The following is a 27642-nucleotide window of genomic DNA, read 5'->3' as shown; positions in this document are numbered from 1 at the left end:
TTTAGTTAAATATGCACAATTTTGTTTATTGAAGAGATTAGGACAAAAACATAAAACCAAATACAAGACAAAGCACCAGAGGCAGTAAAATCCCACCATGCACATCACCAATCTTTCTTCCTACGAGTTTATAAAATAAATGCTTTAAAAAAAAAAAAACAGAAGAAGTCCCTCAACACAGCACCATCTTCAGAGTGTAAAAACATTACTCTTTTATATTCTCAGATACCAAAATAGAAGCAAGGCCGGTTAGCTGCAGATTTGTCTCTTGATAAGGAACTCTGAACCATCATCTCGGGGAGTGGGATCAAAACCTTCCCACAGGGCAGGCGAAGAGCATTCATACGTCAAATGCCAAGTAGCTGTACGCACATGCCACAGACTATAATTAAGCACAAAATTCAAGTAACATTTACAAACTACAGAGTCCACATGTACCTATCCAAAAAACAGGACCACTTCACAAAAACGCATACAGGCAGTAACATCAGAACAGCTGAGGTACTGGAAACACAAATAGCTATGCCAAAAAAAAAAAAAAGATGTGTTGGTTTTCCGCTGTTTCCTCCAATGTCATATAGCAATATAAAAAGCAGTTAATAAAAATCATTTGCCAGTCTAAATCAACATGAAAGCTTTAACAAAGGGGTGGAACTGCAGGAGGGAAGGAGGAGTGGGAGGGTTTAAAATATGTCAGTTAGGGACAGGAATACCTGAAGAGAAATACAAGTTTGTTAACTACAGCATGTAACATGTCACCCCAAGTCAACCCGTAATTGAAGTACTGGCTTAAATTCATCACAACTGTGACAGATTCATCAATAAATAAAATCTTGACAATAAAAAAGGTGCATATTACAATGTAGTTTTCAGGAGATAGGTTTGTGTCCCAGCAATGTTCAGCTTATTGACAGGTGAATAAACAGAAAAATAAAAGAGCATCCTTGTTTGTAAGTCAAAAATGAAAGCAAAAGAACCTAAGCCACTGCCTTACCGAGATATTTGGGGCAGGGGTAGGTGGCATATGCTTCTTGCTTCTGAAAGATCCACCTTCTGTTCATATTCAGGTCATCACGTAGAGACTTAGCTGGTTCTAAGATCAAATGTGTTTCCTTCTTTGAATAATCCAAAGGAGATCCTTCTGGCCCCAACCTGGTCAACTTGATATGCGGTGGGTCAAGGTGAAAAGCCAGTATTTCAACAGTCTTTGAATAATCAAAGAAGACAATTCTAGAGTCTTTTGCTAGCATGGTGAGAAAGTCCGATTTCTGGCTCCCTGCAATAAAAGCTCCAACCCAAAAACAAGCCCACCAAAACCAACGGCTTCTGCATTCAGCCGCATCTACTCCGCTTATAGAAAGCTCTTTGATCCAGTGGACACTGCTATCGATAGAAGGTGGGGAGAGTCATCGCTACAGATTTATTTTACTGTGTATAGTTTCTTGTATAATTTTCTAGGAGTATCCCTTCAAGTGGCAAGCGGAGAAGGACTGCTCCATCATCAAACTTGCCCTCACTAGATCAAAGAGTCTTCTGAAGGTTCTGAGGAGAACATCTGAATACAACTAATTAGGAGAGAATTTTTCCCCTCCAAAGAAATAAAAACATTCCAAACATCATTACTCCCCCGCCCTCCCAGAAAAGGTTAACTTATATCTGTCAATTTAAAACTAGGAATTCGGAGACATGTTCCAAAACCTTGTTTAGCATTCACTTCTCATGTTTTCCTTTGTGCGCTTTCCCACCCACCCTCCTGAAGATGAAGCCCACTGGCAAACATCTGGTTGTGAAAACAGGAAACCAAGGAACAAAACAATAGCTAATTGGACCTTCCCTGAATAAGGACTGAAATTAAAATTATCTAACAGTGCGATGCCAAAATGCAAGAGTTCCTGTCCATTGGGAATCGTAAGTTGTTTGAATGAAATGGAATCAGGAGTGGTGTAGTAGTGGCTGCCTCAGAAACGTTGGGTGTGCAGTGTCCTTGGCTCCATAAAGACGAGAAGCTACAGCTGCTCCGTGCTGCTGCCTCCTCCTTTTTTGTTTCTCGATGTCGGTCTAACCCGATAGCAACAATTCCTCCTGTTTAACCATTCATGGGCTACATTGGTTCTTGAGCGCTCCTTCTCCAGCCTTAAAAAAAAAATCAAAACAAAAGCTTCCTCCAAATAGGTCCGGGTTTGTTTGTTTGTTTTGCTATCATGCCAGGATGATAGAGAGATATGATTCTGCGTTTTCAGAAGGGTCTCTCTTCACACGTTCTCCTTTCTGGACCATGCATTACACCCATTACCAGTCCTGATGCTTAGTTAAAAAATGGATCTGAATCCTCTTCCATGTTCACGTCAGGCACCAGCTGATCCGTTACTTCCTTAGCACCGTATCCTGAATTAGACACATTAAAATCTGTGGAAAACCAAGGGTGGTCCAGAATTTCCTGCGAAGTCAGCCTCTCTGTGGGCTCTCGGCGCAGGATGCTACGTATAAGGCATTTCGCCTTGGGGGACAAAGTCTCTGGAATGCTGAACTGCCCACGGCGGATTTTGCTGAAGAGAGAACTGGGTTCAATGTCATGAAACGGATAGCGTCCCACTAGCATTGTGTACAGCATGACCCCTAGACTCCACACGTCCGCTGCTTTGCCGGAGTAGCTGCCGTTGGTGTTCAGGATTTCTGGGCTCACATAGGCTGGACATCCATGCTTGTCAGAAAGGGAGTCGTCATTTCCTCGCAATATGTAAGCATCTTCAAGGCTCTCCAGTTTCACTCTAGACCTGCAGAGCAAGGAACAACAAACCAAAGAGTAGACTCAGTGACAACGAATCATAGGTGGCATCAAAGAAAAGGCAAGACTATTCACTCGGGCTGGGGTGCATATCGATACCCATCGGGTTTTCCGCATCCTCCCGTTTTACCCAGAAAATAAACAAATGAGCAGTTGCTATAAACTCTGAAGAGCATCCCCATTCTGGAAAAAGCATGGGTATCGGGAGATGTTCTGGGTTAGATCCGGGTTAGAAGCAGAGGGCATATCAAATAGCAATCTGACCAGGTTATTTTTTTATAAATGGTAACACCCGTAGCTTCTATTCTACGAGTGTCTTTTCATCTGAACCTGTCTTCCATATTGTCTCCATAAATCTCGTTCATGCTTATCATTTTGTGCATTTAATACTCCATTAAGGTGTGTCATACAAAATGCGGCGTATGTTTGATTTCCATTGTTCTTAGGCATTTATTTAGAAAAATTATATGGCTGCCCGTCTTATTTAGGAACTCTGGCCAGCTGTTTCCAAAAATAGATGGGAAACTTGCAAATCTAGGCCATCTCTATAGCATAGCCTGAAGTTCCACCTTGAATTATCCATTCAGATAAATGCACAAGGAAGGCTGACTGCCTACCAAGCGCCCACATGAACTGGATCCTTCCCTGAAACTAATTTGACTCACCACCCGCATATGGTTAAAAACTTGGCTTACATTTTAATTTAAAGGTAGAGATGTACATCTTTAAGCATATATACAGTATATAAAGAAAGAGTGCAGTCAGATTGTTCAGTCAAATCACACAGGCCGGGGTTATTCCATTTACTTAATACTGTCAGTAGTAGGTGTCAGTCACTCTGCTGGGTCACACGTAAGCTAACTCTGAGATGTCAAGCATAACATCTGGCAGTTTTTGCAAGCAAAGCATGCGCTTTATAACTGAGTTAGAGCTTTCCCCATGCTTGAGAAATCAGTAAACAGCTCTTAGTCCCTGTGAATGATGGTCTCGTAAAATCCAAGTGTATGAGCTCAGTATCTGCAAAAACTGTACCACTGCACTAAATCAAGCCAACTTTTATTACAGCTGATCTCAATCGTGAAGATCAGTTCTTTGGGAATATAACCATTCCTATTAGCCCTGAGAAAATAAAATATCCCTAAAAGGTATACAAAAGCTGGATAACCCGCTTAAACTCATTCACTTAAATGAAGTCATGTATCACATTAAACATGCAGAGATTTATTATAAATCTATTTTTCCAATGGCAGCTTCTGGATTGCTTAAACGTGTCCCGTTCATTAAATACCGATTAACCTTTAACACTGTCACTAATGAATTGCCTGTTATTGCATGAAACAAAACCAGAAACCACAGCACATTCCCTTTCCTCCCACCCAAATGGACTTGTCAGAAAGAAATCATGTAAAGGGGCTTAGAATCCCTACTGGTCCATCAAAGATGGGTAACTCTCCAAAAACTGATCACAAAAGGACCAAATTTTGCATGGTGGGAAAAAAACCCAACAAAAACTAAAAGTGAGTCAGATCCATTTTAGGGCTACAGAGAAAAACTTTCCAGAAAAAAAATGAGATAGGTAGATGGACAGTGACTGATGGCTTCATTCTAATTAATCTTTATTCCTCCTAGTTCTAGCACAGATTATACAGTAGTCCTCGATTTACAACAAACAGTTCGTTTAGTGACTGGTCAAAGTTACATCACTGAAAAAGTGACTTGTGACAGTTTTTCACACTTACAACCACTGTAGCATCCCCATGGCCATATGATCAAAATCCTCTTTTAATGATGCCATAATCCCTTGTGGGGCGGAGTCTGGGCACCTGAATTTTACTGGCCGGATGCCATTCCTGTCACCAATGCAGAGTTTTATTCAGCAGATATATTCTCAGTAAGCCCAGAGAGAGAAATATCTGCCTCCATCTAGGATCAAACTCACAACCTCTTGATTGTGACACGAGAGCTCCACCTCTAGGCCACTGCTATGATCAAAATGCAGGTGCTTGGCGTATTTATGACAGTTGCAGTGTCCAAGGGTCACCCTCTGAGACCTTCTGACAAGCAAAGTCAATGGGGAAACCGGTTTTGATTAGTAACAACCGTGTTACTAACTTACCAACTGCAGTCATTCACCTAACAACTAGGGCAAGAAAAGCCATAAAACAGGGTAAAACTCACTGAGCAAACGTTTCACTTAGCAACAGAAATTCTGGGCTCAGTTATGGCCATAGGCTGAGGACAACGTGTACACGGCTTACCCTGCCCTTCACAATACACACACACACACACACACACAGAATAGAGGAAGGAGACAGAAAAACACACAAGAGTGATAGGCAATGTGTTCACCTACCCAGAACAAGATTCAGATATTTCCTAGGGCGCCCACCGGTAAAAGGACTAGAAAGAATGGTAGAATCGTGCTGTTTAGTCATTCTCTCCCTTTTTGTTCTAGCCTTGGTTACCTTTAAAAAGAATTTCCCCAGGCCTCTCCATTCTTCCAATTTTGTTCCTCAAGATAAAACCCTGCATCGCTCCCTCCCTCACTATTTTCCTCAGCTCTTCCCTCTCATCCCAGATATCTGATGCCAAACATTACTGCACACTGCAATAGCTACTACTGTATCCTTGGACTAGATTTGTACCAGCAAAATTAAAAAAAAAGGGGGGACAATGGGGGAACAGACGGAGACAATGCGAATCCTCTGCTGTATTTAAGAATCAAGGACCTGCATTCAGAAGAGAGCAGATTGTTTAAAACTAGACCACTGAACAACAGCTGGCATTAATCCACTTGTTTTACTGTAATCGCTGGCAGGATCAAGCAAAGGAGCAGTAGCCATGTTTTCATACCGCTGAATGGAGGGGACCAAAGCAAATACAACGAGGATCAACATCTGTGTTACACACGTACATTCTCGTTCTCCCTCCCTCTCTCCTCTACACACATGCACACTTCATCCATTATAAAAATAATGACAAAACAAGTATCTCCAGAAAAGAGACCTTCCTCAAGTAGGTTTTGCATTAATCGAGGGCAATTGTTGCTATAAGGCAGGGGTCTCCAATCTTAGCAATTTTTAGACTTGTGGACAGAATTCTGGGAGTTGACATCCACAAGTCTTAAAATTGCCAAAGTTGGAGATCCCCTACTATAAGGTACGCCATGCAGTCAGAACTAATAGCCAACAATCCAGAGGGCTGGTTTGTTTGGCCTTCTCGTAACTGGTATACAGCAAGGGAACCTTCATCCAACTCTGAAAGGAAGAGAGAAAAAAACCAGGCAAAGAATAAGGTTCTTCTCCAAAAGCCAGGAAAATAGATTGGTCCCTGTCTCTCCCCATGCCCAATGCTTATGGCCAAGGGGCACTCCTCGCCTGAAAAAATGAAGACACCCTCCTATCAAGCTCAATTCCTGGCAACTGCATCCATGCCTTTTCCTTAGCATTATTTTTTTTTTCTCCAGGAGGCATTTCAATTTTCTAAGTCTGGCCAAAGGGGACTGAATTTTCCCAGGAGATCTCCCATCCCTGCAGCCCTTGTCAAGAAATGCAATCTCACTTTTTTGTTTCTCCAAGTGATGTACGGTGGGGGGGTGTCAAACTCAAGGCTTGGGGGCCGGATCCGGCCTGCGGGGTGCTTAGATCTGGCCCATGGAAACAGCGAAGGATTGTCCCGCGATGCCTCCATTTTCGCTGGCAGAGGGTTGCAGGACGCCCAAAAAAAAAGAGCTTGGGAGCCCGTTTTTACTGGCAGGGCGCTCAGGCTACCACAGGCACCCCCCACCCAAGTGACGTTGAGCTGGCCATACTCGCCTTGGCCACACCCAACCCGGCCCCTCCGAGGTCAAACACAACCCTGATGCGGCCCTCAATGAAATCGAGTTTTACACCCCTGGTGTACGATGTGCAAAGAACTGGAGAAGCTGTGCTGAACTTCCAGATTAGACAAATGCCATCAACAGTTAAAACGTACAGCTGCCATTGCCGGTAATTGTCAACGCCTACAGTATACGCTGAGATGACACGACCTTTCAAGTCTTCAAGCAGCTAGTTACCGGCACCACAAATTCTGTAACTCGACTTCCAGCAACAGCTTGTGTCTCCCTCTTCCAACTCTAGCTGTGGGAATGACGGCATTAAGATTTGATAAATGTGGGCTTTCACCGTGAGATTAGACCGACCTTATAAAACTTACTATATAATGCAACGCTTCTTCCCAAGGCCAGCATAATTATAGTATATCATTTCAATTCAGAAAGTGGAGATGCAGCAGACACTTAGAAAGACAGCATTATGCATTTATCAGATCACGGATAGAACCCTGCATTAGTGTAATGCTTAAGAAAACAATCAAGCCTGAATCATTGCTATTTAAAAAGGGGAAGCGATTCTGTCTATGAATGCTTTCCCATTACTGGTGAATGAAACTACAAAGTGCAATCAGAGGGCAGCAAATAGCACTCAAACGGGAAATGCGTCTTCATCCCCATAGAAACTGGCAGGGAAGCCCATGAAAAACAATACTATTCTTATCAATGCCACATTCATTACTTGAGTGCATTCAGACATGGCTCTTCAGCAACAGAAGGAAACGTGATCACTTCAGCTACTTGCAGTATGAACTCCAGTTATTTCTGATGGACCATTAGCCCACAGCTTAAGGTATTTCCCACCAGGGCTTTTAGATGATTGATAGATAGATAGATAGATAGATAGATAGATAGATAGATAGATAGATAGATAGATATACAGTTGTTAGTAAGTAAGTAGGTAGGTAGGTAGGTATGTGTATATATATATATATGAGAGATACAGTTGTTAGTAAGTAGGTAGGTAGGTAGAGATAGGTAGAGATAGATAGGGGGGGAGGGAGGGGGGGAGAGAGACAGTTGTTAGTAGGTAGGTAGGGATAGATAGATAGATAGATAGATAGATAGATAGATAGATAGATAGAGAGAGAGAGAGAGAGAGAGAGAGAGAGAGAGAGAGGGAGAGAGAGAGGGATAGAGTCTCAGAAAAATCTGGGGATTTTGAAGAATTTCTGACTGAAGAAAATTTCTGAGAAGGACTTCATGTTGTTTACAGGGAAGTACCTGCAAGGGTGAAGATTGATGGGTGACAAAATATTTGACAGGCTCTGCCTATGTGAACAACAAAAAAGGAGAACAAAAAAGTACCTCAGAAACAGGATGTGATAGCACCATCAGTTAGAATATGAGTGTGACTTATTTATTACATCTCAGTAATATTTTAACGTAATTGTTTCAAGTAGACATAGCAGAATTTCCTATGCTTCCATTTCAATTGATACACATACAGATTTCAACTTAGATCATGGGAGAAATACAGGTAATCCCCAAGTTACGATTGCAATCGAGCCCTAAATTGTTGTTGCTATGTCAGACATTTATTAAGGGAATTTTAACCCATTTTACAAGCTTTCTTGCCACAGTTGTTATCACTGCAGTTGTTATGTTAGTTACACAATTGTTAAGTGAATCATTGACTTTGCTTGTCAGGTGGTTATAAAAAGGAATCCCATGATCTCGAGACACTGCAATCGCCATAAATATGAGCCAGTTGCCAAGGGTCTGACTTTTGATCAGGTGACCATGAGGATGCTGTAATGTCATAAGTGTGAAAAACAATCGTAAGTCACTTTTTTTCAGTGTTGTTGCAACTTCGAAAGGTCACTAAAAGAATTGTTGTAAGCAAAGGACTACCTGTAATACAAGGACCATAACAGGGAATAGAAAGTTTCTATGAAGATGAATCATGTGGAGACAGGTCACTGATTCCATGTATGTTTATAACTTTGCAAGGGACTGGCCATAAATTAGAAGGCCCTGGGACAATCAGCCTGGGAGAGTTAAGGGTTGTGCATACTGATGGCATGGATCAGGACGTCTGAGCCCCTGGACTGTAAACACGGAGAATAAATTGCAAGCAATTTCACATAGTTAAACTGGTGAGAACTAATTCCCCATATTCACTGCTGCCACGATCCCCAGTGTAAACAAAGACTCAGGTTGAGCTATGGTTTGAATGGGGACTTTTTAACTCTTGTTCTTGGAAACCATGCTTCCCTAATTTCTGAGGCTTTGGTGCTAGTGCTGTAAATAAGGCAGAATTCACTTGTCCAAAAGGTGCTTTTTTCAAGAGGCAACTGGACTTTCTTGATTTTCTTTGAAGATGTTTTACTTCCCATCCAAGAATCTTCTTCAGTTCTGACTTGAAGGTAGGGAATGGAAGGATTTATATTCCTTGTAGACAGCTGGTCATTTGCATTCTTTTAAAGAGTCTTTGAGGCTACTTGGAGGTTTATCTGTGTCCTCAGGGTCACGTGAGTAGCTCACGTGAACGTGCCTTCTTAGAACTGCTGAAGGCTCCACACCCATTTGCAGAACCTAGGTGACCCTGAGGACACAGATAAACCACCAAGTGGCCTCAACAACTCTCTAAAAGAATGCAAATGACCAGCTGTATACAAGGGATATAAATCCTTCCATTCCCCACCTTCGAGTCAGAACTGAAGAAGCTTCTTGGATGGGAAGCGAAATGTCTTCAAAGAAAAACCAGAAAGTCCATTGCCTCTTGAAGAAGCACCTTCGGGCCAACTATGACCTGGATGACTGAGAATCTCCATAGGCAGAATTCACTTTTGCTCAAAAGTTGCCAACTTTGGCAACTTTAAGACTTGTGGACGTTAACACCCACTGGGCCACGGACTGGTACCGGTCCGTGGAACATTTCCTACCAGGCCGCTGGTTTGCTGGGCGCCGCCATCTTGTTTGACGAGAAAGTGCTTCCGGGTGAGCTTTTCTGGTTGGAAAACGGCGTTTGGGTCCTGAAGGAATCCTTGCGCCTTAATTTCATCGAAGCGGGGGCTTCGAACGAAACTAAGGCGCGAGGATTCTTTCAGCCCCCAAGGCAAGGCGAGCCAAGCGACCGTCCCGAAGCTCATCAACAAAGGTACAAAGGAGGAGTTGAAGGTGGCGGGGGAGAAGCAGGGGATGGCTGGCTGGCCGGTGGCTTGGCTCGCCTTGCCTTGGTCATGTGTGCTGATGCCGGTACCGGCCCGCGGATCATTTTGTGATGCTGGTACCGGGTCATGGCACAAAAAAGGTTGGGGGCCACTGCTTTAGGGACTCGGTTACTGCCATCTTGGTAGAAGATTTAGTTAAGTTCCTTGACGGTTGTTCTGTACAATAGGAAAACTCAGCTCTCAAGGGTAGAAAAGTATCAGCATGCAGATAGTCCTTGACTTATTATCACAGTTGGGGCTGGAATTTCAGTCATCAAGTGATGAAGTCCTGAAGCGAATCATCATATGACCAGAACCAATTTTATGACCATTTTATTGCAGCTGTTAAGCAAATTACCAAGGCTGCTAAACAAATCACAGCATCATTAAGTGAAACATATGGTCATTAAGTGAATCTGGCTTCCCCACACTGACTATGCTTGTTGGAAGCCTGCTGGGCAGGTTGCAAATGACAATCACCTGACAAGATGCTGCAACCGTCATGAATGCAAGTTGGTTGCCAAACATCTACAACAGTTGCAACTTTTAGGACCGGTCATTGTTACTTTTTCCAAAGCCTCAACAAGCGGTCGTAAGCTGAGGACATAAGCAACTTTCACCTTAAAAGTGGGTTCCAGCGGCCCTTACTCCTGAACCATGCTGCCTGAGGCTGCTGAACAAAAAAACTGCAAAACCACAGATTCTTCGTATCTGATTCATATAATTTGTTCTTAACAGATAACAAGATAATCAGAGTTGGAAGGGACCTTTTAAGTCATCTAGTCCAACCCCTCGCCCAAGCGCGAGACCCTACACCATTTCTGACAAATGGCAGTCCAATCTCTTCTTGAAAGTCTCAAGTGATGAAGCTCCCACAACTTCCGAAGGCAAGCTGGTTCCATTGGTTTTGATCTTTCTCACTGTCAGAAAAGTTTCTCCTTATTTCCAGGTTAAATCTCTCCTTGTGCTTGGGTGAGCATTGTCATTTTCGTTTTGCAGTGTTCACCAAAGCTGGCCCTACATTTAGCATCTGGTGCTGAAAAGTTGGCTTTTTAAATAATTAAATAATTTTTAAATTTTTGGACCTTCTGGAGTGAGAGCCATCCAGGAGTTACTCCAACACATTCAAAACAGTGACGAAGGAATGAATCAAATACAACAAAAATCCAGGGATTTTGAGGAGCTGTCAAAAAGGAAGCGAAGCTACAGTTCCCTGAACTTCCTGCAGAGCTGCGCCAGGGTAAAAATACTTTTTGTAGGAGGCGTAAAGTTCTACATCCTTATTCATCATATGCAGGTAATCTTCCACGAACGACAACAATTAGGCCCAACATTTATGCTGCTTAGTGAGAAATTGGTTAAGCGAGTTGCCCTATTTTATGTGGCCTTTCTTGCCACAGCTGTTAAGTGAATCACTGCAGTCATTAAGTTAGTAACAAGGCTATTAAGAGAATCTGGCTCCCCTTTGCTTCTCAGAACGTGATCACATGATTCAGGGACACTGTCGTAAATACGAGTCAGTTGCCAAGCGCCTGAATTTTGATCATATGACCATGGGGATGCAGCAATGGTCGTAAGTGTGAAAAACGGTCATAAGTCATTTTTATCAGTGCCGTTGTAACTTCCAACGGTCACTAAACGAACTGTTGTAAGTCAAATGTATCATTTTAGTGCTAGCCTAAACAAAAAGATACAAATATTTAAAAAAAAAAAAAACTAAGCAGAGAAATATCCATATTGGATTAGTTTAAGGTAGGTAGCCTTTCCCATTCTTATATTTTCCCTACCAATGTAGAATACATTGGAATTATAATCCTCCCCCCATAAGAACATGAATTCTGAAACACAACACATCCGTGTAAAAGAACATAGCAAAACCCATCCCACAGAAATGGGCAAACTTTCTTAATACTGTACAAAGAATGTTCAATTACCTGGTTTAGAATTCCAGAATGCCATCTTTTAAAAAACTGAAACGTACACAGACATTGCAAAACATAGTAATAATCCCTGATATGAAAGCTGGAATTTAATGGTGAACTTGTACCATAGAGAAAAAGCAGTACAGACCTATACTTTGAAGCCAAATTAAATTACATAACTAATCCACTTTTTTACTGTTTGATAAATGAGATGTGCTGCCAAAGAGGACAAAAAAAAATCCGCCTTCCCACATGCTGGCAAATTCAAAATTCATTAGGAAAAGCATTATTTTTCTGGGATGAAGTGTAACCTCTGCTTTCACCTTCCACAGCTAAGGAGCTATTCCATTTGACCTTGCAGCTTTTCATTCTGTTCTGAGTTAATAAGGTCTATTCATCTTCATATCCATAACTATGTCTTTTTTTTGGGGGAGCAAAAAGCTTCAAGGAAGCCTGATATGGACCCAGCATGCATATTACACCAAACAAAAGAAGGAAGGAAACCACAAAAATCTACTGGTAGAGAAATGAAAGGTTCTAGAAAAGGGTGATGGGAAGTAGAATTAGGAATACCGCACAATGATTGCTAATCTGTCTCACTGTAAAACCAATCTCCTAAAAAACGATGCAGATTGATTTATATAAGTTTCAAATGCATTCCTCTACCTTCTTAAATGTTATTAAATGTTCAAAATGAACCAAGACAAGTGCATAGCTACACTGCTTGGCTCTGTGCCTCAACCGATCGTATGTTTGCAAAGTTTCTTCCTGTTGATTACAGTAGATTCTCTTAGCGATGATAGATAGATAAGGTAGATAGATAAAATAGATAGATAAGATAGATGGACAGACAGACGGACCGAAAGGAAGGAGGCATGCAGGGAGGGAGGGAGGGAGGAGGCATGCTGCAAAGCTGCAAATCAGTCTCTATAGAATCGTGCCATTTACACTAAATAAGTGCATGACAGTATGTATTCCATTCGCTTCACATAAGCATCCTTAGAAAATGACAATGATTTTCTATGGAGATTTTCAGTCCTCCAGGTCACACTTCTCCCAAAGCTGCTTTTTCTGAAATATTACATGATACAGAAATGAAGAAGCTCCTCGGACGAGATGAGAAATGCCTTCAAGGAAAAACAAAATGCCCACTTGCCTTTTGAAAAAGCATCTTTGGGACGACAAAAATGTTTTGTTTGGGGAAGGGCCAACTTTCCAAAGGGAAAAAGTCAAAGGGAAACCCCTGGAGTTGGAGAAAGGAGGTCCATTTGGTTTCTAGAATAATTATATGTTCCGTGCCATGGCTACACCCACCCTAGTTTGGCTGGCATGGCTACACCCACCCTAGTTTGGCCGGCCTTTAATGAACAGACAAGTCCCATCACAGCAGCCATACCAGGAGCATACCTGTTCGAATTCCAACTGAGCTGCCAGCATAAAGTTACCATCCTAACCATGCCTGAGAGCGCAATTCACAACAAGGGCTTCCCTGGTGTCTGTTTTTAGTGAGTCAGCCAAACCCACAAACCACATGAGGGCTCTGCTGATCCCTGTTAGGCTAAACAGAAGATCTGAGACAAGCCAAATCTGTGCAAATACGGCAGAGCTTATGGGGCAATTGCTGCACCATTTGTTGTTGGCTCTCTTTTTCCCCCCCTTCTTCATCCACCATTTCAGTTTAGCTAGCCACGGGGAATTGCTGCCAGAAGAATGATGCAAACCACAAGCTAAATGCCATTAAGAGACAAGACCTACATGGAGAAGTACATAAAGCAGGCCCTACTGGCTTTGGCTTTATACATAGTGGGAATAGCAAAAAGGAAAAAAAAATAATATTTTAAAATATTTTTTAAAAGTATATACATATTTTTTTAAGAAATCAGTCCTTTAGATGGCATGGCTCCAGCCCAGCCTCCTCTCTTCATTGAATATATTTTTAAAGCAACCGCTGATGGGCTGAACCTCTGAAAATCTGAATTGCCATCTAATAATTGGGAAGGTTATCTTCAGTAAATGGTGAGCTCTATCATTGAGCTGTGTTGGCGCAGTTGTTAGAATGCAATATTGCAGGGTGGCTCTGCTGATTGCCAGCAGTTTGATCCTGACCGGCTCAAGGTTGACTCAGCCTTCCATCCTTCCGAGGTTGGTAAAATGAGGATCCACACTGTTGGGGGGCAATAGGCTGACTTTGTAAACTGCTTAAAAGAGAGCTGTAAAAAACTGAAGTGGTATATAAGGCTAAGTGCTATTGCTATCACTGGATGAGCGTACCTAGGATTACTTCTGCTTGTGGCAGAAACATCTGGGAAATCTGCTCTCAGAGGCTGCTTCGCCAATTTCCTGTGCGGCCTTCAGCAAGGAACTGTCAGATTCAGTTCCTCAGTTGCAAAAATGAAAATAAAACCAGTGTTGTTCATCTGGTTGCACAGAGGATGATTAACGTGAGACCACACCGTTTTCCATGACTGCATATTATTACAAAGATTAATGCATTGTTCTCCTGACTGTTTTCACGCAAATCTGCGCTAAGAAATATCTTAAAATACCCTTATTGTGTCACTTGTAATTCCTAGAAGACTGGGCTCCTTGGGTTTGTTTTCGAGGAAGGCAGCATATGGATTTGTTCTTCCTGAAAGCACTGTTAGAGCTAAGTAACTGAAGTTCAGTGGACTGTCATAGCACATATTAACAGGTGAAGAACAAAGATCCAATGCTTTAAGACAAACCTATTACTTGGCAAGAAGTAGGGAATGCTAGAACTTGCATCCTATTTTGGAGATAATTTTCTTTCCCTGAATTTGCAAAACCAACGTTTAGAATGAACTAATGCTACCTTCAGAACAACAGGTAAGGTTATACTTTGTTTGATCCCTCTAATGAAGTCTTGAATCCAACTCATTGAAGAAGTGACTTCCCTATGTTTATTTAGTTAAGATTTTTATCCCATTTATTACTATATACATAACCCAAGATGGCAAACTTACATAGCCCTCCTCCTTCTTTCTATTTTCCCCACAACAATAATCCAGTAAAGTGAGGTGACTTGGGCTGAGAGAGAAGTGACCCAAAGTCACCCACCTGGCTTTCATGCCTAAAGTGGGACTAGAACTCATGGCCTTTTCTAGCCTGATGTCTTAACCAGATAATCATGAGAAATCCATCTGATTTGGGGATCTATATTCTATCTGCATATGGAATCCTATCTATCTATCTATCTATCTATCTATCTATCTATCTATCTATCTATCTATCTATCTTCCATCCATCCATCCATCTTGATAAACTGTATATCTACACATTAAAATTCTTGTATTGTTCCTAACACTTAACATAATGAGAAAATATTACTGTCTTCCCAATCCAGAGATATTTCCCACTGTTAAAACATGGCCACCTAGAATGTAAAAAGCTTCTAAAATAATAGAATCCTTTTTAAAATGTTACTAGCAAAACTGATTAACAAGTATGAATTCTAAGCATTAAATATTATGACAGCCAACATTTGAATTTAATTGAAGACTTTTTAAAAGTACTCGCTGAATATAATTTACTGGCAGGACAAATTGATTGCAACAGGAAAAAAGTGATAACACAAAAGCTGAACATATTATTTTAATTTCAAAACATCGTCTTAGTTATTTCAGGCAATGCTAATAGCTTAACTATAAGAAACATTGATTAGAATAATCAATTAAATGAAAGTGAGAAGGGATCAGTCTTTTGTATTTGGGCACTATCATAAATGTAACACACTCAACAATTCAGTAAAAAAAAAAAAGGAAAAAGATATCAACTGCCAGTAAATCTCCTAAATCTATTAATGGAAAGAACATAAAATATACATATAAAAAATACAGTAGATCACATTGTGCCACACAAAAGGTAACAGTTCAAGTCAGCATTCTTTAAACACTAATTCAGATATAATAGCTGATCTTATTCATCAGGATCCAAGGCCTTCCTCCCCTCTCATGCCCACGTATGTCAAGGTTGTAAAATACCAAGCATAGAGCAACACACAATTCATGTAGTAATGGCTGCCCATTAATCTCCAGCAAGATGAGGTTGAGCACCAGAACATTACATTACAACCAAGAATACATCAAAGCAAGACACCAGTTCAGAACAAAGAATATACTTGGGAATACATAGCTACATGGAACTTCTGAACAAAGACCACATCTCAAAATATACAATTATTTTGAATATATATTCTCAAACATGAAATAAGCAGGACTCATGTGGACAAGGGATGTTAATCAGGAAAAGGCAAGGAACGTACAAGAATGCTAGGAAATGGAAGTGCAATTTATGGAACAAGAATGGGGTTTTATACAAGGAATTACCACCTTATTTTATACAAACATACATAATATAGGAATCTGAAAGTTTTGGGTTTAAAAGAGCATAGAAACCTCCCTGGATACAAAAGGTCCCTAATTGTAGGTCTGTGTTCCTCATGGAGAGAGAACACATGGAACACAGATTGAACTGGTGTGTTTTATTAGTCATCCTCGGCGTTCACTGTACACTGTAGCAGAAGACCGCAGTATGAATTAGAAGTTCCTTCTCAGCAGGCAAAGAAATGCATTCCATATTCTACGCATCTTAATCAAGCAACCATTGTATACCGATTCTAAACACGTATGACTTTCCAGAAAGAATGAATGCAATGCTGAAGTCTGGAACTCTTACAAGCAACCATTCGCCCACAACTTTTAGTAATTACTAAGAACGTACATTCAATGTGAAGCTGAAAGGGAGATCTATTGCCACTATAGTATTGCTAAATAACTAATATTAACAGGGTGCTGTAGGCTTGCACAAATCAGCCCTCAGATAGTAATTTCTATAGGCTTATGAAACATTACCGGATTTTTAAAGAACTTCTATGATCGAAATGAACTGATAGAAGTGCCATGTAAACTGGCCAACCCCAACAGATTTATGTGCCAAATCAATACATTTTTGTTTTACCTATGCAACTTGACTTTGTTTCACAACAAGGAAGTGTTTAACCATTTTTTCCTCCTATGTTCTAATTCTGTACAATGCTTCAGATTCAGTTTTGAAGAAATGTTCTGAAATGTGTGGGAACACAAAGAAAGCACCTACATGGGGACTCATCAAAGCAACCGTGTCCATTTCCAAGATCATGCTGCTCTGCAGGATTGTGCTACCATAGAGCAATCCTAAGAACAAATGAAGCTGCTTTAGTGAGTCAACACCAGGTGTTCCTTTCATATTCTTGTGCATTGTAAAACGTATCTTCTGAATCACAGCTTTAACGCTGCAAAATCCAACTGCGTTCCCTACAAAAGTTCTGAATCCAAAGTCTAAATCACCCTGAAAAATTGTGTGTGCAGGGTAAAAGCTAAAACCAAACAAGCCATTTTGTAGCATGTGTGTTGTCTGTCATCCCACTTAAGTGGCAGCTTTGAACTATGTCAGATGCTCTTTTTCAAAAAGCATCCCCTCCAATAAGCAATGAAGGGGGGCAAGCCTAGTGCTTAGGGATGTGCATCAATTCCGCAGAACCATAGGACATTCTGCTCTCTCTTCATGCTGAAACTTCTGCCCCCCAGAAGGGTCATTCTGCGAGTAGAGGACACTGGAAGCAAATCCTCTAAACAGGAAGCAGACTAGATCATTTACGTTTGGAAGCCACAAATTCCTCCAGAACAACATAGGCCAAGAAGTCAAATGAAATTAAAACACAGTCCAGAGGGAGACTGGAACGGGCCGTTTCCAAATTGGCAACTTCTACGTATCCCTGCTGGTGACCTACCAATGCCAGGTTCTTGCAACGGATGCAGAGTGAAACAGAAGGAGATCAACTTTCTAGATTGGCATCTTTAAGGACACAAGGCAGGATACCACACCAACATTGAAATACAAGTCAAATGTCGTTGTAAAAATATCTCATCTGTTTTATTAATATTATTTAGTTCTTTTAGAACAGTTAAAAAGTAACATGCTGGCAATTCTGATTAGGCAACTTTAAAAAAACAACAACTGAGAAACAATCAAAGTGGTTTGCACCTTCACAATGTTCCCAATAGGTATTTTGTAAACCTGATTAATCAACTGTAGTCTCTGAAAACTCTGGACATGATCCAACCATTCCTCTTTAAAATAATCCACACTCTCTTTTCATCGCAACAGACATTGCCAGCAATTTAGAAATGATGAAAATGTATATACAAAATTTGTAGAATAATCTAGAGTTTAAGACTAAGGGCATAAAGGTGGTTTTTTTTTGGGGGGGGGGGAGGAGAAAAGAATTTGTGCTTCTAGATTTAAGCTGTCACAAGAGGATGGGCTCAAGAATACAACCTCATGAAATGCTCTTCCCAGTGAACCCATTAGAAGGGGAAAGGTCAAAAAAGCAGCTGAAACAACTCATGGGCAACAGCAATATTAATAGCTCTGTAGAAAGCAACTTGTTATGAAACTACAATCCAAAAATTCATCTCATGGGAAAATTTCATATATATATATATTTTTTGTAGATTACTCAGCGTGGGATATGGTTCTCCGAAGATTACTGAACTACATACCTCAAGGATGTCAAACTCAAGGCCTGTGGGCTGCATCTGGCTCGCAGGGTGCTTAAATCTGACTCCTAGGACTGGTCTGGAAATAGCAAAGGATCGGCCCACAGTGCCTCTGGCAGCCAAAATGGCGCATGGGAGGAGGGGCAGCCCCATTTTGGCCAGCAGGGTGCTGCAGGAGGCATCCATCCCATCTCCCCACCCCACCCCTGCCGGCCAGCCTGAGGGAGAACTACAGTGCTAATCCGACCCTCGAAGAAATCCAGTTTGATACCCCTGACATACCCCAACAACCCTAATCATCTTGTTGGGAGTTGTAGTTCAGGTACAGAGGCCAAGATATAGCAATAGCACATAGACTTATATACGCAGGGCTTTATAGTCCTCTCTAAGAGGTTTACAGAGTCAGCCTGTTGCCTCCCAACAATCTGCCTTCTCATTTTACTGATCTCAGAAGGATGGAAGGCTGAGTCGACCATGAGCTGGTGAGAATCGAACTGCTGGCAGCCGGCAGAATTAGCCTGCCATACTGCATTCTAACCACTGCGCCACCACGGCCCTCGGTCTGATGGTGAAGAGACCTAAGTTGAAGCTCACCCCCAACCATGGAAACTCACGGAGTAACTTTTGGGATAACCATTTCCTCTCAGCCTGTGTAATCTGCCTTGAACACCTGGAAGGGCATTCATCTTGGAAGCAAATAAACACCTGGGAGGCCACAAGCTAAGTGGTGGCTTCTCCTCAACCCAGACTTTTCAAGAAAGCGAAGATGAGCTATCGGCTTCCCTCAAACTCCACTAAAATCTTCTTTTTCTACCCAAGTACAAGTTTAACCGAGGAAGATATCAGGAACAGGAGTCAGAAAAGAAGCGTTCTGAAATGGCAAACCACAACAATGCCTTCCCTGTGGGCAGTGGGGAGAGGGAGCAGTGGGGGAAGAGCTCTCTTTCCTCACCTTTCTTCATCCTTGAAAATGAATTTCCGCAGCTTGAGATCCCTCAGGACCAGCCCGCCATCGTGACAGTGTGCTACAGCGGAGGCTATCTGATAGAACAGCTTGGCTGCCTCTTCCTCCTTCAGCTTCTTGCAGGTACGAACAAAGGAATGCATGTCCCCATAGCTCCGCTCAAAGAACACGTAGGCTTTCGTCTCTCCCAGAATGACTTCGGTAATTTGGTTGATGTTGTCGTGAGGAGGCAGGCAAAAACATGGCGCCAGTAATTCGTGGTAGCAGCCGATATCGAACACCTAGAAGTTTGAGTTCGCAGTAAAAGAAAGGGTTACCAAAAGAGAGGCCAATCACCACCACCCCCAAAAAGAGAACACCCCTCAATGCTTCGTTGTAAACATACAGAGTTAGCACTGGTCAACTCAAGACTAAGAAATAGCTTGTGTAAATCAGTCATTGCCCAGTGGGTTGAGAGAATAAACCTCAAAATTTCCCCATCCAACAGAGATTTGGGGGATTCTGGAAGCAGCGATCCCAATACATCTACAGGGTGACAAGGCTGACAAAGAAAGTTAATTGTAAGGGACATTTTTACTTAAACGCTTAAAGCCCTGAGCAGGTATTTCCCATAATGAAACTGTCTTCTCTTCCCTTCCAGCTCCCAAACTTTGCTGGTTAAAATAGAAAAGGTTTCAGCTGGTGAAGGGAAGGGATGTATTTTTCTCCCAATAAAAACAAAAAGGGGGAAGATTTTTTTTTTTTAAAGAAAAAGAAAGCTCTCTAAATGAGGGGGAGAATTAAAAATCCCTGATGGCCCAGCATCGGATTTAATTTTCTATTTGAGATACAAAGGCTGCTGCCCTACATTAAAAGGAAGTTTACCAGCCTGTAAGTCTTGTGCTTTCCTCCCAAAACTTAAATGAAATTCTAGAACAGCATTTGCAAAATAATAAGCAGGGCTCCCCTATTTTTACTGGAAAGGCCTGTGCCTTTCCACATAAGGCCTGCCAGCACAGCTCTGCCTCAGTGGACCCCTACATGAATCGGTCCACTTTTCTTCCCTGATGGGTGGTGGAAAGAAACAGGGAGGATATTTTTCCTTTTAAACTGTGGGCAAAAACTATTTAGAGCTACAGATCAGTAATTAGTATATCGGGTCCACTTTCCGACAGAGACAGACAAGGCTAAAGGATTTCTGCATCCATATTGTCCCAATGGGTTTTTATTACCAATCTGAAGAGTCCTGCCAAGGCTTCTTACTGATCTAGCTGTGCTTTCCAAGATAAAGGGGAAAGGATACTTCTTCCCACCACCACCGCCCTTTCCCAATGTGGCACTAAGGACATAAGCAAACATCTATGGAGATTCTCAGCCATCCAGGTCATGGTTGTCCCAAAGGTGCTTTTTTTCAAGAGGCCACTGGACTTCCTGGTTTTTCTTTGAAGGCATTTCGCTTCTCATCCAAGAAGTTTCTTTAGCTCTGAAGAAGAGAGAGCTGAAGAAGCTTCTTAGATGAGAAGTGAAACGTCTTCAAAGAAAAACTGGGAAGTCCAGAGGCCTCTTGAAAAAGCACATTTGGGACAAGGACGTAAGCAGTGCCCTCCCAATTTGGACTTCTGGCCCATCTCATCCAGCAGTCTGTCCTCATGGTGGCCAAAACAACTGTACAAGGAAGTCCACTAGTCTCCCAGCAGATGACCTTCAGTCATTCCGACATTAAGGCTGATCCATGACTCTCATAAGTTTTATGATGTTCCATACAAATGCCAAGGAAGCTGTAATTTGGATGGTTTGGTTTGTGAATTCAAACTGATTTACAACTATGATTTAATCAAAACTATAATCTCTGTGTATACCTCAGCATTCAATCATACATATTCCTTGGGTGAAATCATGTGAAAATGACAACCACATTTTAATCTAGTTCCTTATGTTAACCCAAGCTACAGGGGCCCAGTTTCTGGTTCATTATTTTGTGCAAACTTTTAAGGATTGGGTTAATTCAGTAAAATGTGGTTGCATTAACTATGGACAAAGGTTTTATATGAGAAGTCTCACTGGGTTCAAAAAGATCTATAGTTAAGCGGGACAGGAACTTTCTAACCGTGTTTTCTTTGCTTTTAAAAGATGGAGATGTAGAATTGTTCGAATCTCTGAGTAGATTGTGGGATATAGTAAGTTTCAAGATCTCTTTGCTTGTGAGAACTTGTATAGGAGAATTAGGAGATACATGTATTTATTCAGTTTTCAAACCACTTCAATTAAAAAGAAACAAATAAAAGTGCTATAAGTTCTTTAGAAAATGCTGGGGATACATAGATTACCCTGTAGAATGGACTGGGCCCCACTGCATTTAATTTTAATCAAGAGTTCATATTTTTGACACTTCTAGGCAAGTGTCTCTTTAAGAGCAAGCTCCAAAACTCCCAACACTAAAAAGTTACATCAATCCACCAATCATGAATGAATCAGTGCTTGAGACATGTAGAAGATTCAAAAGAATGCAATCACTTCATTGAAAAGAATGAAGTATACTGCAGGTACCAGTAGGTAAGACCAATATTATGGGTAAATTCCCTGCACTTGTTTCCCTTAGGAATGAAGGTCAGAAAGTTTCAAAGACAGATTAATATTATTACTAAGAATGAGACACCAGGTTGTCCAATTTAAGGTTAAATGGCATTTACTTTGTTACTGCAGAAATTACAGTAACAAAAAAATGTAGGCTTTCTTAGAAGTGAAGAACTAAGGAGGTGAGTTTTTTCTTATCATGTCAAAATCTATTTTTGTCCTCTTTTGACATGGGACAACACTTGCTGCATTTCTATGTATGTAGAAATAAGACTCTGCCTAATTCAGCGGGTCATGCTCCAAGGTTAGCATGCACATGCTTAAAGCATCCATCCTTACCAGTCTGATCACACTCTAGCAAAAAACTTTGGCATTCTATGAACTGTTTCACCACATCTGTATCCCCTCTTCTAGATCTTTTAAAAGTGGATGACAAAATGAAAATCTTTTACTTGGACAGATTAATCACTATCCCAGTGCTCTATCCGAGAAAGAGGAAGTGCAAGTAGATTTTGCTAACACTGTATGAAGTCTACTCAGAATGAAATATCCACTATTTAATGTGTAGGGCTGGTGCAGTACACTTCAACCCTGAATGACTGACTATATTCATAACTGTGTCTCCATGAAAAATCAGATCAATTTTCAAGCACAGGAAAAGGTGCAGGCTTTAAACAGCATTTTCCTTAACAGCCATGCAGTACTGTCTCTCCAGGCTGACTTTTCAAAGGCTTTTTTTCTTAGTTGAATTGTATTATTTATATCAGAATGCCTGATTCTTAACTACTTTTGAGGTCTGAGAAGGAAAGCAGAGTTCATACAGGAGGAGTGTAACAGTCACAAAGAGGTGCCCTGTAAAATTAAGATTGTTATCTGAGGAGCCACATATGACACAGAAATTGTATTTAGAACAGGAGTCTCAAACTCGCGGCCCGCGGGCCAATTGTGGCCCACAGGACGATATCCTGTGGTCCCCACCGTGATATGAAAGTATAATATTAGTGCGGCCCGCAGGGGGAATGGACCTCTGAAGGAAGTCCCGCCCGCCGTTCCTGGTCATGGTTTCTTCTCCACCCTGAACTTTAACAAGTCCAAGTACAGGTCCAGACTTACTGATGATCATCTTCAAGCCATACTGAGGGTCTCAAGTGCCTCCTCTCTCAAGCCAAATGTGGCTCTGATATGTGAGAGGAAGCCTTGTCAAGTCTCTGGCAGCAAGGAGTAAGCTGGAGAAGCCATGTTCTGAGGAACTGTTCATGATCTTCATTCAATGTTCCATTCATGTGTTCAGGACAGTTCATGTATTGGAGAAATCATTAACTGTTGATGACATTTGAGGATATTTTTTTAACGTTTTTTGTGGAATCCCTTATGCGGCCCAGCCTCACCCAGACTCTGCCTCCAGCGGCCCCCAGGTAAATTGAGTTTGAGACCCCTGATTTAGAAGGAACAAGGATGGGCTATGTGAATGCAATTATTATTGGAAATTTGCAAGTGCAGCAATTCAACTTTCACCTATGTTGGCATTTAAATTCTTGGGGAAATCGACATGTTTGTTACAAGGCAGATTTCTTCCTGGTTGCAAGAGGCATTATGGGAAAGCCCCCCCCCCCAACCCCGCTTCTTAAACATTTCCAGTGGAAGTATACAAGCTCTTTGCATGTTCACATGTAAGCAGCTCATTTGGAGATATCAGTTGCTCTTTCTGCAGGATGCTAATAATGTTTTAATTTCCATCTTTAATAAGCCAATGAATACATTTTAAATAATGATACGAATAGCCTTTTCCAGCACCTTGCAATCAACAAGCAAAATCGAATCCCCAGTGTAATATAAACAGTATAAAATACTGAAAACTAAATTTCCATTAACATCCAGGAGCCATGATTCACAAGTGACCAATGAATGCATTTATATACTGCCCTGCAAAGCAAGTCTTTACAAGCAGCCAGAGAGTGCAATTTAATCTTCCCACCACATAACAGTCTAAATAAAAATCATCCACCAGTCAGCAGGACTGTACAAAGCTACTTTAATTATTTTAGGATGTTAATGGGCTTCTTGTTTGCCTCCAGCCATCAATGAAACCCAGGATTACAAGATCTCTTTACTGATTTATTCTTTTAGAAAACCTTCACTGTGCGTTTTGGGGGGAAAAAAAACCCTAAAATTGAAAAGACACAAAAATGACCATTTTCTCTACGTTGCCATCTGTTAAACTGATGAATGGCATGGAAAACTGGTGCATTAAGCAGCCAGGAAGAGTATACTGTACGCAGCACTTTAGGAACAAAGGAAACAGAATGGCCTCGGTGAATGGGTGCTAGTTTCCCCACAGACAAGCAGGAGGGGGTTTCCTCTCCCCCTCCCCCTCAGTTCACAATGAAACTAAAGAGGCTAGGGGGATGGGAGCCAGCAACGCAACAAGGGTAAGCAACATTGTTTAATCTTAAAAATGCAATTCTGTAAGGCTTTTTGAATGGTTGCTCCAAGGTGGGGGGGAAACGGTGCTTGCAAACAACCCATCACTGTAAAAAGAAAAAAACAAACAAACAAACAAACAAAAAAGGCCGGGCAGGCTAACGGATTAAAAAAAAAATCAGCTCTGCAAACTCAAAACCTTGGGATGATGTTTTTTGGAAGAGAAACCGGTACACGGGAGGCTTGCAGCCTTAGGCAAGGCGAAGCTACCAGCATGCAATTATTCACTTGGAGAGAAAGAGAGATAGATATGGATCTTTGGTTATTCGGGTTTTCTCCCGCGTAAAATTGGAAGTATCCTGGCGACGTTTCGACGAAATAGTCGACGAAACCTGAATAACCAAAGATCCACATACAAATACCCGCGAAAACCTCAGAAAACACACACACACACACACGTATGTATGTACGCATGCATGCATGCATATGTATGATAAAATCCCTCTGCACCACCGTCCCCAGAAGTATCCTGTGATTAGGAATGATCGGCATGGTGCAAGTTTAAAAACAAAAAAAAATCGGAAGGAAAGGAAAGCGCTGCATCCAAGGGATTCCGATTTGCAACCCAACTCTCCCCCCACCTTTTTTTCCCCCCAGTCTTTCCTCCCCCCGCGGGGCTTTGGCTCTAGGCCACCGTTATAAACGTGGCCCATTGTCTGCAAAGTTGCCGAGAGCCGTTTAATTATGCCAGGCTTTTGTTTGTTTAATTAAATTTCCCCCAGCGCCTAAACCGGAGGCTCCCTTCCCCGGGCAAAGCACACCCACACATCCACACACACTCTCTCCTTTGATTGAGTACCCTTCTAAAAATAAACTTGCTAGACACCGAGAAAGGCCCCGCTGCGCCTGCGAGCTTTGGGTGTGCAGGAAGGCAAAAGGCGGCAGGTTAAAGTTACCTTGCAAAGGAGCTCCTCCTCAGTGTGCAGATGCACGGCCCGGAAAATGTGGTCTCCTTCCAGAGGCTCCAGCAATAAGTATTTCCCGATGCAAGAAACGCAATGCGACAAGTTCGGAGTCTCTGGCGGGCTCGGCGAGCCAAGGTTGGGGCTGAAACTCTGGCTGGATTCAGTCTGTCTTATAGACGAGAGCTCGTCGAAATCTTGGGCTTTATTCCGAGGTCTTCCATACCGCGCTATCGTGATTGGGGTTGACCTTTGTATGTTCATGGGGATGGAGAACAATCCCTCCCAAGAAATGCCCCCCCTCCCAATTTTCTTCCTTTTTCTTTCCTTTCTCCCTCCCCTCCTAATTCTTTGGGTGCGATCAGGCCCCCCTTTTGTGCCGGTGGTGGTAAGGGGAAAAAAAAAAGCGCTGGGAGGGCAGGTTTCTTGGAAGGATCTACAGTCCGGTTTCGCAGCGCGAAGCAGCCGGGGAAAGGACCGGCTCTCGTCGCTGGGGAAAAGGGGGCAGCGGGAGGGGAGGGGGCGTCGATCAACCCACCGCTTCTCCCCGCCGCCTTCGATTCCAACGTTGCAGACCTCTTCACTCTTTAAAAAAAAAAAAGTCCTGCGAAGTAGCGAACTGAGCAAAAGCGGAGCCTCCTTCACCCCCGCCCACCACCAAAGAAACGCCGCGTGGTTTTAATATCCAAACATCTGGGATCGTTCTATCAGTCTCCGATTCCCACTCCGACTCGCGTGGAAATCTTCACGCGGGTTATTTGAACGCCGGGCGTTTCTTTGTTGTTGTTTTTTGCTCTTTCTTGCTTTTTCCAATAGTTTTTTTTAAAATTAATTAATAATAATAACCTGCTTGAAACTGTAGGGGGCGCCTGACCTCTTTTTCCCCCCCTCTCGTGGAAAGGACTATATTCAGAGAAGCAACCCAAGACAAATAAATAATAATAATATTAATTTTTTTAAAAAAATAGCAGCGGAGTTATTTTAACTTCAGCGGGATGGCCGAGAAGCATCCGCTTAACGGTGTGGGGAAGCCCGCCGTTGGATGGGAGCCGGGTTTCTTCGAATATCGAAGAATAGAAAAATATTTTTTCTTCGGCGGAAGAAAAGAAAAAAAAAAAGAAAAAGAAACGTTTCCCAAACTAAAATTAAAAAAAAAAAAAAAGAAGCGCTGCTCCTTAACCGGGATAACGAAGAGTGCGCAAAGGCTCCAGGAGCTGCAAGAAGAGCGCGTTGAATTGGTGGCGTTGCGCTTCCTTTGATCCGACGGAAAAGTGCAAGCGAGGACAAGAAGAAATCGATGCTCTTTAGCTTTCCATTGGCCTGGAGACGACGTCCGCTCTTCCTTCGTCGTTCCCCCGGATGGTTGGAGTGCAGTTGCACATGCAAGCAAAAAGAAAAGAAAAGAAAAAAAAAAAGACCACAAAGGACGGGGGGGATAAAAAAGAGAGAGAGAGAAGAAAGAGGGGGAAAAAAATCACCCTCCCGACGATCTTCTCGGCCCCTTTTCCCCAGACTCCTGAGATGCAGACTAGGAAGAAGGCGGGCGATGCAGCCACTTCAATGCGAACCACTGTCTATTGCAGGCGCCGTTCTTTATTCCTTAGAAGAGGGAGGAGGAGGAGGAGTGGGGAGGAAAGGGATGGCCGAGCCAATCCCTTTCAGCAAGCCATCGTCTCTTCTTCACCATGTACGAATAGGCTACTTACAGGGCTAAGAGTCTTTCCTCAGCTCGCCGTGTCTCCCTACTCGGGGAGTTGGGGGGGTCAGAAGCGGCGGCGGCGGTTCCGACGTTGCACGGACCCCGCGCACAGGCTGACTGCCCGCTCCTCACCGCGGCGCAGCGCTCTGGCTGCCAGCAGAAACGCCCGGCCTCCCGACCCGCCCCCCCCGACCCGACCGGCTTTCCCATTGAGCCAAGGAAGCGTCAATCGCGCGAGCAAGCCTGCCAATCCCCTCCAAGTCTCCTCCTCCTCCTCCTCGTCTTTCTCCTTTCCCACTCATTCAATGAGCCGGTTGCAGGGTAAACAAGGTGAAATATCCTTCCGCTGAGCAGGCTGTGAAATACGAGCTTTGTGAGCCCTTTCTAGCGGCTACTGTTGCTACTACAGGGCTGCTGCTGCTACTACGGCGGCGTTTCATTGACCTCTGCGCGTTTCCGTTTGGGCCGTGGAGTTCTTTCTTCTCTCTCTCTCTCTCTCTCTCTCTCTCTCTCTGTCTGTGTGTGTGCGCGCGCGTTTTCCCCGGAGAGATGGCAGGAGTTTTCTGTCCGTTTGTTATCCAAGTGCATTTGGGCCATTTTTTTTTTATGAATTAAATTAACGGATCGTGTAAACACAATGCAACTAAAAGCGTTTTCCTTCTATTTTACCTTGTGTTAAAAAAAAATGGATCGTTTGCTCATCCGGAATATAAAAAGATCACCTTAAGAAGAAGAAGAAGAAAAAACCCACCA

The 27642-nt window shown here is 42.4% G+C and overlaps 1 protein-coding gene across 1 annotated transcript; it reads right to left on the bottom strand.

Moving 5' to 3' along the window:
• TRIB2 (tribbles pseudokinase 2) lies at nucleotides 1-27034 on the bottom strand. The gene is made up of 3 exons (XM_026695304.2): nucleotides 25185-27034; nucleotides 19243-19535; nucleotides 1-2774 (listed from the first exon to the last, which is right to left on the bottom strand). The coding sequence occupies exons 1-3, from the start codon at nucleotides 25452-25454 to the stop codon at nucleotides 2306-2308; spliced, it is 1032 nt and encodes a 343-aa protein (XP_026551089.1). The 5' UTR covers nucleotides 25455-27034; the 3' UTR covers nucleotides 1-2305.
• Nucleotides 27035-27642: the final 608 nt, after the last annotated feature.

This window comes from Pseudonaja textilis, chromosome 1 (assembly GCF_049901715.1).
Source record: "Pseudonaja textilis isolate UNSWEBS1 chromosome 1, rPseTex1.2, whole genome shotgun sequence".
In the NCBI taxonomy this organism is placed as follows: Eukaryota; Metazoa; Chordata; class Lepidosauria; order Squamata; family Elapidae; genus Pseudonaja; species Pseudonaja textilis.
The sequence above is the reverse complement of the archived record's forward strand: the minus strand, read 5'-3'. Positions and strand labels throughout refer to the sequence as shown.

What these genes read in the sequence shown, in the direction of transcription:
- TRIB2 (XM_026695304.2), bottom strand. Translation starts at nt 25,454, where the DNA reads ATGAACATACAAAGGTCAACCCCAATCACGATAGCGCGGTATGGAAGA. An exon ending in AGGAGGAGCTCCTTTGCAAG is followed by an intron (nt 19,536 to 25,184) that starts GTAACTTTAACC and finishes TCAAACTTCTAG; the next exon opens with GTGTTCGATATCGGCTGCTA. An exon ending in ATTTTCAAGGATGAAGAAAG is followed by an intron (nt 2,775 to 19,242) that starts GTGAGGAAAGAG and finishes CTTGCTCTGCAG; the next exon opens with GTCTAGAGTGAAACTGGAGA.